Source organism: Triticum dicoccoides, chromosome 6B, assembly GCF_002162155.2.
Source record: "Triticum dicoccoides isolate Atlit2015 ecotype Zavitan chromosome 6B, WEW_v2.0, whole genome shotgun sequence".
In the NCBI taxonomy this organism is placed as follows: Eukaryota; Viridiplantae; Streptophyta; class Magnoliopsida; order Poales; family Poaceae; genus Triticum; species Triticum dicoccoides.
In genome coordinates this window covers 384,721,154-384,734,575 of record NC_041391.1, presented here as the reverse complement: position 1 = coordinate 384,734,575, position 13,422 = coordinate 384,721,154, and the positions used below count along the sequence as shown (strand labels likewise).

At 45.4% G+C, this 13,422-nt stretch overlaps 1 protein-coding gene across 1 annotated transcript; it reads right to left on the bottom strand.

The window, feature by feature from the left end:
- Positions 1-6: 6 nt before the first annotated feature.
- Positions 7-12,999, bottom strand: LOC119323149 (ethylene-responsive transcription factor-like protein At4g13040). Its single transcript, XM_037596730.1, has 7 exons — positions 12,844-12,999; positions 10,634-10,690; positions 5,694-5,800; positions 5,533-5,611; positions 4,707-4,887; positions 277-398; positions 7-183 (listed from the first exon to the last, which is right to left on the bottom strand). The coding sequence occupies exons 2-7, from the start codon at positions 10,674-10,676 to the stop codon at positions 59-61; spliced, it is 657 nt and encodes a 218-aa protein (XP_037452627.1). The 5' UTR covers positions 10,677-10,690; positions 12,844-12,999; the 3' UTR covers positions 7-58.
- Positions 13,000-13,422: the final 423 nt, after the last annotated feature.

The following is a 13,422-nucleotide window of genomic DNA, read 5'->3' as shown; positions in this document are numbered from 1 at the left end:
GGATCGGAATGAATCTGTGGGACGGACTCCATTTGGGTGTCCATGTCCTGGCGGCGATCTAGGATATCGATGTGTCAACATCTCCATCATCTGAGTTCGAAGACCCGCCACCATTGACCATCTCAGTATCTCCTATGAACAAGTCTGCCTTATTATGCCTTAGCGACCCAACCTTTCTTTGTTCTGGAGACAAGGAAACAAAGACAAATTATGCTATGCTATTGCAGTCATTTTTGCCAAGTGATGACTAACAAAATACTTCATGACAAGTCTCACTTTTGCTGGTTATGGTGTTGCGTGTTATTGCCAGGAAATCGTCCCATGTGTACTTAACCAGTTCGTTTTTCTCTTCCTCAGAAAGTTCAAAATTGGGCTCTCTTCCACACATAAAAGCAGCCCTGCACGTAGAGAAAAAGCTTGACTTGTCAAGGTATTGAATATCCCCTTAGAAAAGAAAATGGTGCGGAATCATGAAAGCATGCCAGACATCCATATCACTTGACCAAAATAAAGAACCAACAGTACGAAAGTATCTAGGGAGACATAGCTGCCATTAGGTTTCTACAGAACATTGTAATAGTAGAGACTAATACTTGCAACTTAAGCCCAAGGACCAAAATATTTAGGGAATTTTACTAGCATGGTTAGTCATTGGCTTCTTGTTGCCAAAAGAATTAAGCATTGCAGAATTATGCATACGCCCTTCCACAAGTTCTGAGAAACAGCTTGCTTTTCTGTAGAACTTATAGTGCATATTGCCAAATGAACATGAAGCGGACTTTGCCTTGGCCATTGGGCAGTGATCTTCTACCATATTAGTACTGCCTAACCATTATATATACGAATAACTTTCTCTAATCATTACACAACTATACATATTACTTGCAAGTATATTGTTTTGTAAATGGTAATCCTAAAATATATTGTTAGCCGGTCCCAAGCACGGGTGAAGGAGGAGGGTTGTGATAGGCTTGGCAAGCCAACGTAAAAACTCGGTCACTCTTATGGAGACGAAACCCAAAGCTATTTTCTTGGTACGACAACTTATGGAGAGATACAGGGAGCAAAAGAAGGACTTGCATATGGTGTTCATTGACTTGGAGAAGGCCTATGATAAGATACCGAGGAATGTCATGTGGTGGGCCTTGGAGAAACACAAAGTCCCAGCAAAGTATATTACCCTCATCAAGGACATGTACGATAATGTTGTGACAAGTGTTCGAACAAGTGATGTCGACACTGATGACTTCCCGATTAAGATAGGACTACATCAGGGGTCAGCTTTGAGCCCTTATCTTTTTGCCTTGGTGATGGATGAGGTCACAAGGGATATACAAGGAGATATCCCATGGTGTATGCTCTTTGCGGATGATGTGGTGTTAGTTGACGATAGTCGGACGGGGGTAAGTAGGAAGTTTAGAGTTGTGGAGACAAACCTTGGAATCGAAAGGGTTTAGGCTTAGTAGAACTAAAACCGAGTACATGATGTGCGGTTTCAGTACTACTAGGTGTGAGGAGGAGGAGGTTAGCCTTGATGGGCAGGTGGTACCTCAGAAGGACACCTTTCAATATTTGGGGTCAATGCTGCAGGAGGATGGGGGTATTGATGAAGATGTGAACCATCGAATCAAAGCCGGATGGATGAAGTGGCGCCAAGCTTCTGGCATTCTCTGTGACAAGAGAGTGCCACAAAAGCTAAAAGGCAAGTTCTACAGGGCGGCTGTTCGACCCGCAATGTTGTATGGCGCTAAGTGTTGGCCGACTAAAAGGTGACATGTTCAACAGTTAGGTGTGGCGGAGATGCGTATGTTGAGATGGATGTGTGGCCACACGAGGAAGGATAGAGTCTGGAATGATGATATACGAGATAGAGTTGGGATAGCACCAATTGAAGAGAAGCTTGTCCAACATCGTCTGAGATGGTTTGGGCATATTCAGCGCAGGCCTCCAGAAGCTCCGGTGCATAGCGGACGGCTAAAGCGTGCGGAGAATGTCAAGAGAGGTCAGGGTAGACCGAACTTGACATGGGATGAGTCCGTTAAGAGAGACCTGAAGGATTGGAGTATCACCAAAGAACTAGCTATGGACAGGGGTGCGTGGAAGCTAGCTATCCATGTGCCAGAGCCATGAGTTGGTCGCGAGATCTTATGGGTTTCACCTCTAGCCTACCCCTACTTGTTTGGGACTAAAGGCTTTGTTGTTGTTGTTGTTGTTGTTGTAATCCTAAAATATATTGTTAACCTTTTGAATTAAGTAGTATAGACTATGCCAGAAGTATTAAACTAGACTAACTCATTGCTTTGGATACCACCCAGGGCACTGACGTTCAAGCTATGGGCACCAAGCTATGCCAGAAGTATTAAACATAACCATGCATATGTACACAACCGTAATGGCCCAGGCGCAGGAAAGCTAGATAGGAAAGATCAATCTGTTATTTTCTTTTAGTAGATAGTTTATATTTGTATTTGACTATAGCCTACAAGTTAGGGACTCTTGTAAATCGTGACTATATAATGTTAGGGGTGGTTATTCTGAAAATGAAGCAATGAATTAAGTTGCATCCATAACATGTATTAGAGCCTAGGTTTAGGTCTCCTCAGGATGCTGCGACTTGTCCTCTCTACCGATCGAGTTCTCTCTCTATCTCAATCGATTTTTTCCGTCTTTGCCAGTCGATCTCTACTCTCTACTCTTGACCAATTCCTTTAATCACAGATGGAAACTCCCGCTGGTCAGCATCGCCCTCAGATCGGGCCGCTCTTGTCAAGCGGCAGCAACACCCCTCCCAGATCAGGCCCAAGCTGAGCCTTTCTGTCCACACACACGATCCCATCTGGCAACGTCTTTCCCACGCTCCAGGAGGATGCCCTTTATTAACAAATATGCAACGTCTTTCCCGTCCCCGCGCGCTCCTCCTCCGCCGCCAGCCTCACCGCGACGCGCGCGGATTGCGGGAATGAGCCAAGCCAACCTCACACCAATGCGCTTAATTTTTGGCGGTCAGAAAAGGAGTAACAGACGCGCCACGAATCTGAGAAGTCGGATCGTGGGCTGTCACCGACTCTGTGGGTCCAGCCCACGTCCTCCTACCCGATAGTGGAGGCGTCAGCAACCCTAGCCGCCACCAGAAGAACATATCGCATCTGCTCTGCCTCCACGCCCACCGTCCACTGTCGTTCCTTTTGCTGCTGCTGCCGCTGGTGATCCCATCCCGTCCACCATGTACACGGTTGACGTGAGAGCAGGCCTCCGAAACCCCGCCTCTCGAGATCCTGTACGGGAGAGGGGCGATTAGGTTTTAGTGGAGCGTCTCCTACACAACTCTCGCTGCCGTTCATCTACGTCCACTACATCGTCTACATCCGCGTCACCTTCATCATGACCATGTCCAACGAAGCCGAGAGACTCGCTGCCGAGAAGGCCGCTGCTGACAAGGCCGTTGAGGAGACCGCTGTTGTCGCCGCTACCACGGCTTCGTCCTGGCCTACCAGAGGGTATAACATGCTTATCCCGCTCCTGATAAACTCAAGACTCAGGTAAAGCCTCTCCAAACCAGCAACACTTGATGAGGACATGGGCCTGTTTACGAGCTAAAGTTCTAGCGCATGAATGTCGAAGTATATACTTTAGTCAATACGAAGTCCATTTTTTCGAAGATCCACTATGATAATGAAAAAGATTTCTACATATCCTACCAAATTGATCAAGAATATCCCAATCTGATAAATCTGTCCAAATGGGTTTATTAATAGGATGCCCGATCCAGTACAAAATTGAGCTTTTGATAAGTATGGAAACCCGGAGCTAGGGGATCATTCCCTTGATTCGTACTGATGATAAGTTTTTTAATCCACGAGAAATTGAACAAAAAGCTGCCAAATTGGCCTATTTCTTGCGCATACCAATTGAAGTATTTTCAGGTATCTTTTTTTTAACTGAGTTGAATGAAGAAAAGAAGAATTGGAAGAAGAAAAGTTTTCTCAACCCGGGGAGGAAGTCCCTTTGAAATTGGATTTGTTATTGTAAGGGGAGCACCAAGCTGTAGCTTCTGTCCTAGGGCATCCCATGCGTTATGGAATGACAACAATGGCACCAGCCGCACCAGCAGAGAGCTCAGCATCAACAGCATCCATAGGATCCAAGCCATTCAAACGGCTGACTCGTACAAAGACGAACATGCGACGAAGTCCAGCTCTTTGTTTCATCTGTGATAGAAGTTATGTGCTGGTCATCATTGCAAGCAGCTCCTGGCTATCTAGATTGTTCCCGATTATGATGAACATGTTGGCAAGAAAGACTAGGCCTTTCAGCTGTTGTTGTTTCTGTGGAAGGCCTCTCCTCCTACTGTGACAACCATCTATCAGTCCAGTTTGAGGACAAGCTGTTTGAAAACAGGAGGGGAGATATTATGATCAAAGCTCACAAGAAAGCTCAATCCAGATAATTCCTTTCAGTTAGATGATATTAGTTTAGACTTGTATTTGGCTTAGCCCACAACTTAGGGGTAAACTGCCAGGAATGGTCATTCTGAATATAAGGAACGAATTAAACTCAAAGTAAACCTACGTCCCAGTCTCCTTATTCGTATCAATCCGTAGCTTTGGGGCTGGCCTCTCATCGAGCACCCCTATGATCTGAGATCGGGAGGGTTGATGTCATCCCCGAGTTCTACCAATAACAGTAAAGCTTAGTCCAGATAATACCTATCATATAGCCGGGCTGCCTCATCCTGTGTTCCAACAGTACCCAAGTGAATTTGTTTCTTGTCAACTTTTATAGCAGCTTGCCATTTCATATTTTTGAAATAGACCCCTCTCATTATGCATGGCTCTTGGTCCACATACTGCTTTCTTCTATGTCGCTTTCTGCGCTTAATCTCCTTACCTAAAATGGTAAGAAAAGCCGAAACAAAATGTGCTGATTAGCTATAGAGTAATTTTTTATGTTCAACACGCATATCATGCAATCTTTGACGAGGATGAAGGTAAGATAAATCATGCTAATACAAAATGTTATCTAATTGTATGAAAACTGCTTGGTGGTTCAACCATTAAGAGACGAAGAAAGTCAAACATGACTTGCTTTGTACTCCCTCCATCCCATAATATCAGATGTTATTACATGATGACAGAGTTGTGATCTCATTGCCAAAAAGGCATTCTACAGTCTAAGTTTGATTAGATTTGGCTCCAGTATAAACTACTCCCTCCGTCCCATAATATCAGATGTTATTACAAGATATTATGGGACGGAGGGAGTAGTTTATACTGGAGCCAAATCTAATCAAACTTAGACTGTAGAATGCCTTTTTGGCAATGAGATCACAACTCTGTCATCAACTTAACGATAGTTTTGCGAAAATATAGTGCATGAAAACTGATACATATTCTGTTAACGAATCCTAATTTGCTTGGAAACTTTATATGTAACTCTAGAACACATCACCTCCATATAAAGTGACCACAAATATTATGCACTGTATACGGTTACAAGAAATACCGAGAATACTATGTAAGAAAAAGTACAAACCTGGATAGTATTGGTTTTTCTCTTCTTTCAGAGAGTCGGAACCATTTGAGGATTCTGGAAGTACGTCAGAAGTCCTGGTCTGCAGCAAACGGTTTCTTCATGAAGCAAGGCAATCCTTGCCATTGTAAACAAGCTTTCAATAGCATTAAAAATAGACTTACCAAGGGCAGTGGGTGCACACTGAGCGGATTGACATTTGCATGTTCAACTTCCCCATGCTTTTCATTCTCAACAGGCTTAGGAAGATCAACTGGCAATGAATCTTTGCCTGAAACAAAATCTAAACTGATGAGCTGTTCAAAAGATCCCAAATACATACCGAGTTCATTGACCTGTACAATTATTATTTTATGTAAATGATCCTACCTAATTTGGGTTCCAATAGTGGGAAGAAAAATGATAACAATAATATAATGGTGGTCTGGAAAAAAATCCAACAGTCTTGGGAAGCTATTTCCATTATTCATCAAACCAATAGTTAACCTATAAGTCCTGCAGATTCCACCAGCAACCTACATAGCAGAGTTGTACTCACAAAGGTTTATTTCCATCAACTTCTCAGTATTAGTGCACAAATCGGGTTCTACTCCACAAATGTTTCCTGACTATTTGCACATACATATATGAATATGAAATGTGTACACGTATGTTATTGCCAATTTTTTCTAATAGTCTGTTGCTTGGGAATGTAAAATGATAACAGGTTACAGGAGTGCCAGAACAATTGATACCACTTTTCTGAAAATGAATGATGTAATCCTGGAAAAAAAGATGGCCCTACATGGCAAAGGAAAAAAAAGATGTCCCGCTCTATAAATAGTGCTCTTGTATGATTTATTCAACATGAGTCACTTCTACTTTTCAGCATCTGTTTCTGCAAATTGGCAGCCTGCACATTTGGAAATGAAATTTCCACTCCCTACAATATAAATTAGACAAATTGACCACCCTGCACCCGGTTTGATAGCACTTGGCTATGCAGGGAGGTGGCAATGGCATGTTGACATGCAGGAAGCTGCATTTTATGCAGATTTATCCAGTGCGGTAGGTAGGTTTTTGTCCTAGGCGTGTCTGATGTGACCTTCAAGTGCATAAGAAGCCAACATGGTGAGTCAATGAGTCAAGACGAGACCCCACTTACCAACTCATAAACTAGTCGTGACTAGTCACGTTTAGTGTTCAAGTAGTCGAGGAAGTAGATAGCACAAATACTAGTATGATACGCAAATATTGAAGGAGCAGAGTGCTTTAGTTGGGGGAGGAGCAGAGCAGGCGGAGGAGTAGAGATAGAGGAGGAGCAGAGCTGAAACAACTGCAACAATGACGACCGCCAGCCGCGGCCTGCTAGAAGTGGCCCGTTGTGCAGCCTGCTGTACAAAGAGCTATGTTTAGAGCGCATACTCCACGGAGTAAAGCCTTATGCTCCTAGACAAACCTAATAAGTGGGCCTTTTGACCAGTCACTCAACTAAAAGCCCTTGACTAGTCAAGAATAGTCAAAGGCAAGTCGAGAGGTCGATCGACTACAGCAGGAGTTGAGTCGAAGTGCTGTGTCGACAACCAAGTAGACTAGTCGAGGCGGAATGGATAAGCTGCTTCCTTGTGACCTAACATTGCAGGTTTTATTCCGAGCTACTGCGCTGATCCGTATGTGGTCGTTACTCACTCCGACGGAGGCCAGGGAGCGTTTGGTTACTGGATCTGTCCGGTGGGAGATGGTAGCGCAGGATATCTTCAACCGGTTTGGATGGCGGTCATGTAATAGGATAGGCGATTAGTTTACCTATCTTTGTTATGCCAGCCGGTTGTGGCTTTTGGGCCTTTTGTTTTTGGCGTTGTGGCTCTTTGTGAGCTTGTCGTCATTTTGTTTTCAGACTATAAGACCTTGTTGAACCTCTTTATTTATCTATAAATGTGGCCGTATGCATCGTTCTGATGCAGAGGCCGGGGAGTCCCCCCTTTTCGAAAAAAACAAGGTACATCAGAGATACCCTTGTGAGAAGTCACCTCCTGGCTTGGACAACTTAGCCAGCTCGGGTACGCCACAAATTGCAACGAGTAAGCCAGCTATAATATGCCTCAAATATCATCCTAACTGGCCTCTAACCATTGCTAAATCACTCAAGGGGATTCAACGTGAGCCCCACCTGACAGAATGGACATCTACAATTAAACCAAAGCATCATGTCTAATTCATACAAATTTACATGGTGCAAGGCAGAGTTTTGACTTATAAACAAACAAGCTGCTACCTTCACACACAGATGGTCAAGTGGTGAAATTTGGTCTCTAAACAACCCCCAAAAAACAGTTATATACATCATCAAAGAATTATGAAAAGAATGGAAGCTTTGCCTTGTCATTTTGTCAATTTACACTCAGTTTCATGAGTATACAATCTCTGTTTTTAAGGCTTCTGTGAAGCGTCGCTTAGGCGACGCCTTAGCGTCGGGGCGCCCTCCGATGGCAAGGCGTCGAACCTGCCTTACACATCGTCGTAAAGCATCCGCTTTAGATCCTAGGGCGTCTGAATCGTCCGCCTAGGCGCGTAGGGCGGCGCCTTGGGCCAGATCGGACGCCATGGGCTGCTTCCAGGCGGGAAAGAGTGGCCCACGTGGGAAGCTTTCGCGGGCTTTCGCTGGAAATATTGGGCTCACGCGCGAGTACGAACAGGTATAAGGCGAAGGGCGGGACAGAGAGGATTGAACCAATCGTCCAATCCACCAGATAGGCAAGGTTTTTGAGTCGCCGAGTCAAGCCAAGTCGCCAAGGCTACGGCTAGTGGCTTGCTAGCTTGAGTCAATGACTTGCCTGGACTAATCGCCCCAAGTCGCCATGGCAGTACAGTGCACTCCCGCACCTATTTCCCTCCTTTGCATAGCCCATTAATGCCAGATAAGCAAAGTTATCAGGCCAAACAGGCCCAGCACGGCCCAGCTAACCACTCCCGGCCCTCATCCACTCGCTAAACCTAGCGCTGCCAGCCCGCACTCCTTCAACTGCGCCTCTCCCCTCGAACTTCTTCCTCTGCGCCGCCGGCGAGGAGAGGCGGCGCCTCCTCCCCCGCTTCCTCTCCCTCCCCCGCCTCCTCCCCAGCCTCACCCGCCTCCGGCTCAGTCCTGCAGCTTCATCTCCTCCTCCCCCGCCTTAGTCTGCGCCGCCGCAGCCTCGCTCGAGGTCACGGCCGTCGCCGCGGAGGTCCAGCCGCCGTCGATCTGAAGGGGGTGCATCGCCGGCGAGCTGCGGCGGCGGTTCCTAGGTCACGGCCGCGAGCGCCATGGCTTCCTCTCCTCCCGAGCTCCCTCCCTTTCCCTCTCTCTGTTGAGCCAGCAAGTCAATTAATCGACTAATCGCAGCGATTAATCGCAGAAAATCGCGGTTGAGCCAGCGACTCGGGCGACTCGCTCCGCGAGCCAAGTCGCCCGCGCAAGCCAGTCACGGCGCGACGACTAGGCGATTAGTCGGCGACTCAAAAAACTTGCCGATAGCGTTTCCTTCTCTCCTCTCTGACCTTTGGCGGCGGCTCCTTCCTCTACAGCTCCGATCTGTGCCCCTCCTCGCCGGGCTCAGCTCTCCCTCCAACTCTGGCGCAACAGAAAGGTGTGGCTCCCGTTCTCATCTCACTTCTACCCCGGCCTCCTCTGAATTTTCTTCTACCCCTCCTAGTACTCTGTTTCTTCCTGCATTGTAGGTAGATCTGTAGATGTGCTTGGCTGCTTGCCTGCTCCTCCTCTGCATCTGTTTGCTCCCAAATCTGCTTCTCCATCCACAAGGCAGCAACCCCACCATCGCTTCTCTCCTTCCCCATGCTTGTCTGCTTGCTCTAGTGATTTGGCTCTTCTCTCTTTGACGGTTGATTGGGTCTTTTCTCAGTGTTGCTGCAGCAGCGAGGTGTCCCTGCTCTGATGGATCCTAGGAGAAGAGCTACATCAGATGATCCAGTTTGGAAGTATGGGTTCTGGCCAGATTTAGAGAGGAAAGATTTACTCCAGTGTAAATTGTGTGGCAAGATAGTCCATGCTGGAGTGAGAAGGCTGAAGCAGCACCTTTCTGGGGGTTGTAGTGATGCAGATATGTGTCCCGAGGCATCTATGGAGATTAGGATAGATGCGCAAATCCTTAAACACTAGAAAGTTTAAAGCTATGGAGCGATATATTGATGAGAAGGATGAAGCTGAAGTTCAAAGGCGCCGTTCTGTCATATACAGAAGATGATTTGAGGCCTATGATTTGGCAACAACTAATTATGTTAATGTTAGTTGTTAAATTTCCTAAATGGCTGCCATCTGTTATATATGTATGTACAATTTATGATGTCAATGCTAGTAGTTAAATCTCCTAATTGGCTGCCATCTATTATATATGTATGTGTCTAAGGCGTCGCCTCTCCTTATGCCTTACCGCTTAGGCAGTGAGGCGCCCCCCCAGCGCCTCGCCTCGCCTTACCGCCTTAAAAACATAGTATATAATAAGCATGCCCATTATCATGAAATGGTTAATCTATTACCATTCCCACCATTGCAAACCTTGGAACAGAAATATTGTGTCACGCCGCATCCAATTATGGTCCCATCAGGTCGGTACCAGCAGTTCCTGCCAAAATTGTTTTTAACCGCCGTGCTTGTACCGGCAGCAATTAATTCGCAATTGGATATCCCGCTTGACAACACATGCTCTCCATACATTCTATCATCCCATAACTACTCACACCTCCCGCTTCAGTGTTTACAGAAGTACCAAACATATTTACATGTGGGCCATGGAGCACCCTACTATATTCTTTGAATGCAAGTTTCACAAAAGCTCGCTATATATAGAACAAGAACAGATTAAAGCTAGCTATAGCTCTTTATGTACAATTTATTTTCTTTTATCTGGAATAATTTACCACATAGGATATACTAGAAGGTTCAATCGAATACAGGAATTGAACTGATCAGTATGATGAAAAGCCATGTTTTGACAGCATATTATACATAAAACTAAAAATATTTACACATTTTCACAACATAGATTCTCTTAACAATTCTTTACAACAGAATCTAAATGATTCTTTACAACATATCAGCAAGATGTTTCACGGTGTAATGAGTTTGTCTTACCAGAACAAAGACCCAATAGTCGACGTCTCCTCAAGCTAACCATACTTGAACTGCCACCTGCAATAGGGTCCCAAATATGAGAATATACTAAACAAATCAAAGTAATTAATAAAGAATTGGTTAAGCAAACAGTATGGAGTTAGAAGCGGAGACTTTGAGAAAGCAACAAATGGAGTGCAAGTACTCAAGGGCTTCTGAAGTTCTGATTATGCTATCCTTACTAATATGCTCAACTGTATACTAAACAATACCAGTGCTGTGTAACACTGTTCTTATTGGCCGTGACTACTGCTCATAAACAATAATATCACCCATGTTCGAAGAAGCAATACAATAATCCTCGACTATTTGTTCAACGCTTCCATAGACTTCTAACACGGTAAGAAGTTGTATGTTGCTAACCATAAACCACACTTCTAACAATTATCACCCACTTAAATTGTGTGCCAGGGACAGGGATCACATGAAAGATTCAATACTAGAGAAAAAACAAGGTAGGATAAACAACACTGAGCAAAATTCAGGCCCTTCACAAATAACAAGGTTGAAACTTAGAGAAAAAACCAAGTGACTCCGCTTAGAAAGATAGTCATCAGGCCCACAATAAAGTAGCTAAATTATATGTGTTAAATATGTTCAATCAAATAGCACTCAGTGCAATTCCATCATGCATCTGGTAAGCACTCTACCATCTTAATAGATTGTTTAGTTGCCTCAAACAAATGTATGCAGAACACCTCACTCATTTCTTAGTATCATAAGCTACTAACACATTGAATGGAACCTAATCATACTGTATGGCCATAATAAGCATAATAAGAAACTCATAAGTTATCTTCAATTCCTTAGCACAGGAACACCACCCGCCAAAATTCCAATCAAGTATTCACTGTTACAAGACATAGAACTTCCATTTGTGCATTCTGAAACCATTACAAGTATAACAAGATGCAGACCTGGGAGGACAAACATCGAACATGAATAATATCAATTGATGCAGAATTGGCGTTGGGCCTCCGCCTTGATTTGGGCACAGCCGGCCGCCGTGAGGCTCATGTACCACATAGCAAAGGACCAGGCCATGGTGACGACGGATGGGTGGTTGGACAGTGGGAGAAGGGCTCGAAGGGGCAGGGTTTTGGGCCGTGGGCGGCTGGCTTAAATAGCCGAGGCAGGCAGAGTGCCGGGTTGAATGCGGAGCGCCCGAGTAGGCTTCTCGGGCTCATCCCTATGAATGCCAGGTAGGCGGATGGTCGGTCAGCCAGCGTGAATGCGGGCAGCCGGCCGGTCATGTCCGCTCTTAATGTGTGGGTGGGCGTCAGAATCCGACGTTGCAGACGTCTGGACTCGCCAAAACCTCCCCCGTTTGGTGCCGTTATGCAGGATTTCAGACGTCCGGACAGGTCCCGACAAATTTGGTGACCACCCGTTAGATGGACACCAAAAGTGTCCGGACCATACGGTCGGACATTTGGTGATCCACGTTGGAGTTTCCGTAAGGTGTTGTACTAGTCATTGATACTAGTTACCACAACTGACCAAACACACTAGACTCCAGGGCCTACAGAATCCTGCTACACATCGGAAATTCCAAGAATTATAGAGGTTCCTAATAGTGAAGTCTAAAAAAATCATCACATATCACAAGCCTGCAATGCAACTCCAAATACAGGTTCGGTTACAGATAATTACAGAATCTACCGTCAAATCAAGAACAGACAACACTTGCCAATCAAAATAATGTTTTAGTGACAATTATCATAATATCAATTGATGTAATTCTACCAAATCTTCATGCCACGAATCCCGATTACATCCAGTGCCATGAACCGAACAGAGAAAACTTCATAAATCAATAAATCGCAAACACAGGACCGAGAAGCCCCGCCCAACCACCCAACAACCCAATCGAGGAATCCAAAGAACCCCTCAAGGACGCAAGAATTTTCTACAAGTCTGTCCCCACCAGGCCCCAACCACCGCCACCTTCCAATCCAAACGCAGAAGAACTCAACCAACAAGAACGCACAAGATAAGATTATGGAGCAAGCAAACAAGCATCGTCACGGCCAAGAACAGGCGCGGATTCACGGAAACAAGAAAGGCAGCCAATCCTACATACGGGACCTGTAATTCAATAACCATAACGGCGACCAGAATCAATGCGGCGCGACGTTCAACAGGGGCTGGCAAGAACGGCGAGTACGTACCGGCGGCTTCGGCCGGCCGGCGGCGGCAGTAGGAAAAGGCGGCCCAAGGCAAGGCGGCAGCGGCCGCGAGACGAGGAGAGAGGAAAAGAAGTTGGTAGGAGAAGTTGGCGAGGGATACAAAGAGGGTGGCTCACATCTACCACCTTTGTTTCTCTCTCCTTCCGCTGCGACGACTCTTATCTCGCTCCCTCTCCTCCCGTTAATTACTTGTGTTTTCTCGGGGCATTTTTCTCTGTATTATTTTGTGATGAGGATCGGCTGACGCATCGCCTTAGCGGCGGTGGCTTCGGTTCGTCGTACAAGGACTTTTTCTAAAAAAAAAATGCACATGATGTGCAAACCTTGAGACGGCACAATTTCTTTTAGAAGATGGCACAACATCTTGAGATTTACAAAGTCAGCATACAGCTTTTTTTTTAAACGGCACAACATCTTGAATTTACAAAGTCACCATGCATGTCTCATAGTTTTTTTAGAGAGGAAGCCCTTACAAAGTCATATTATAAGTCTCGAAAGCCGAAGCCAAAGTAGTAGGAGTCTATGAAAGATAAATGTCAGGACCCCGACTCAATGGCACAT

What these genes read in the sequence shown, in the direction of transcription:
- LOC119323149 (XM_037596730.1), bottom strand. Translation starts at nt 10,676, where the DNA reads ATGGTTAGCTTGAGGAGACGTCGACTATTGGGTCTTTGTTCTG. An exon ending in ACTATTGGGTCTTTGTTCTG is followed by an intron (nt 5,801 to 10,633) that starts GTAAGACAAACT and finishes ATTTTGTTTCAG; the next exon opens with GCAAAGATTCATTGCCAGTT. An exon ending in GCAGCCCGGCTATATGATAG is followed by an intron (nt 399 to 4,706) that starts GTATTATCTGGA and finishes CTCTACGTGCAG; the next exon opens with GGCTGCTTTTATGTGTGGAA.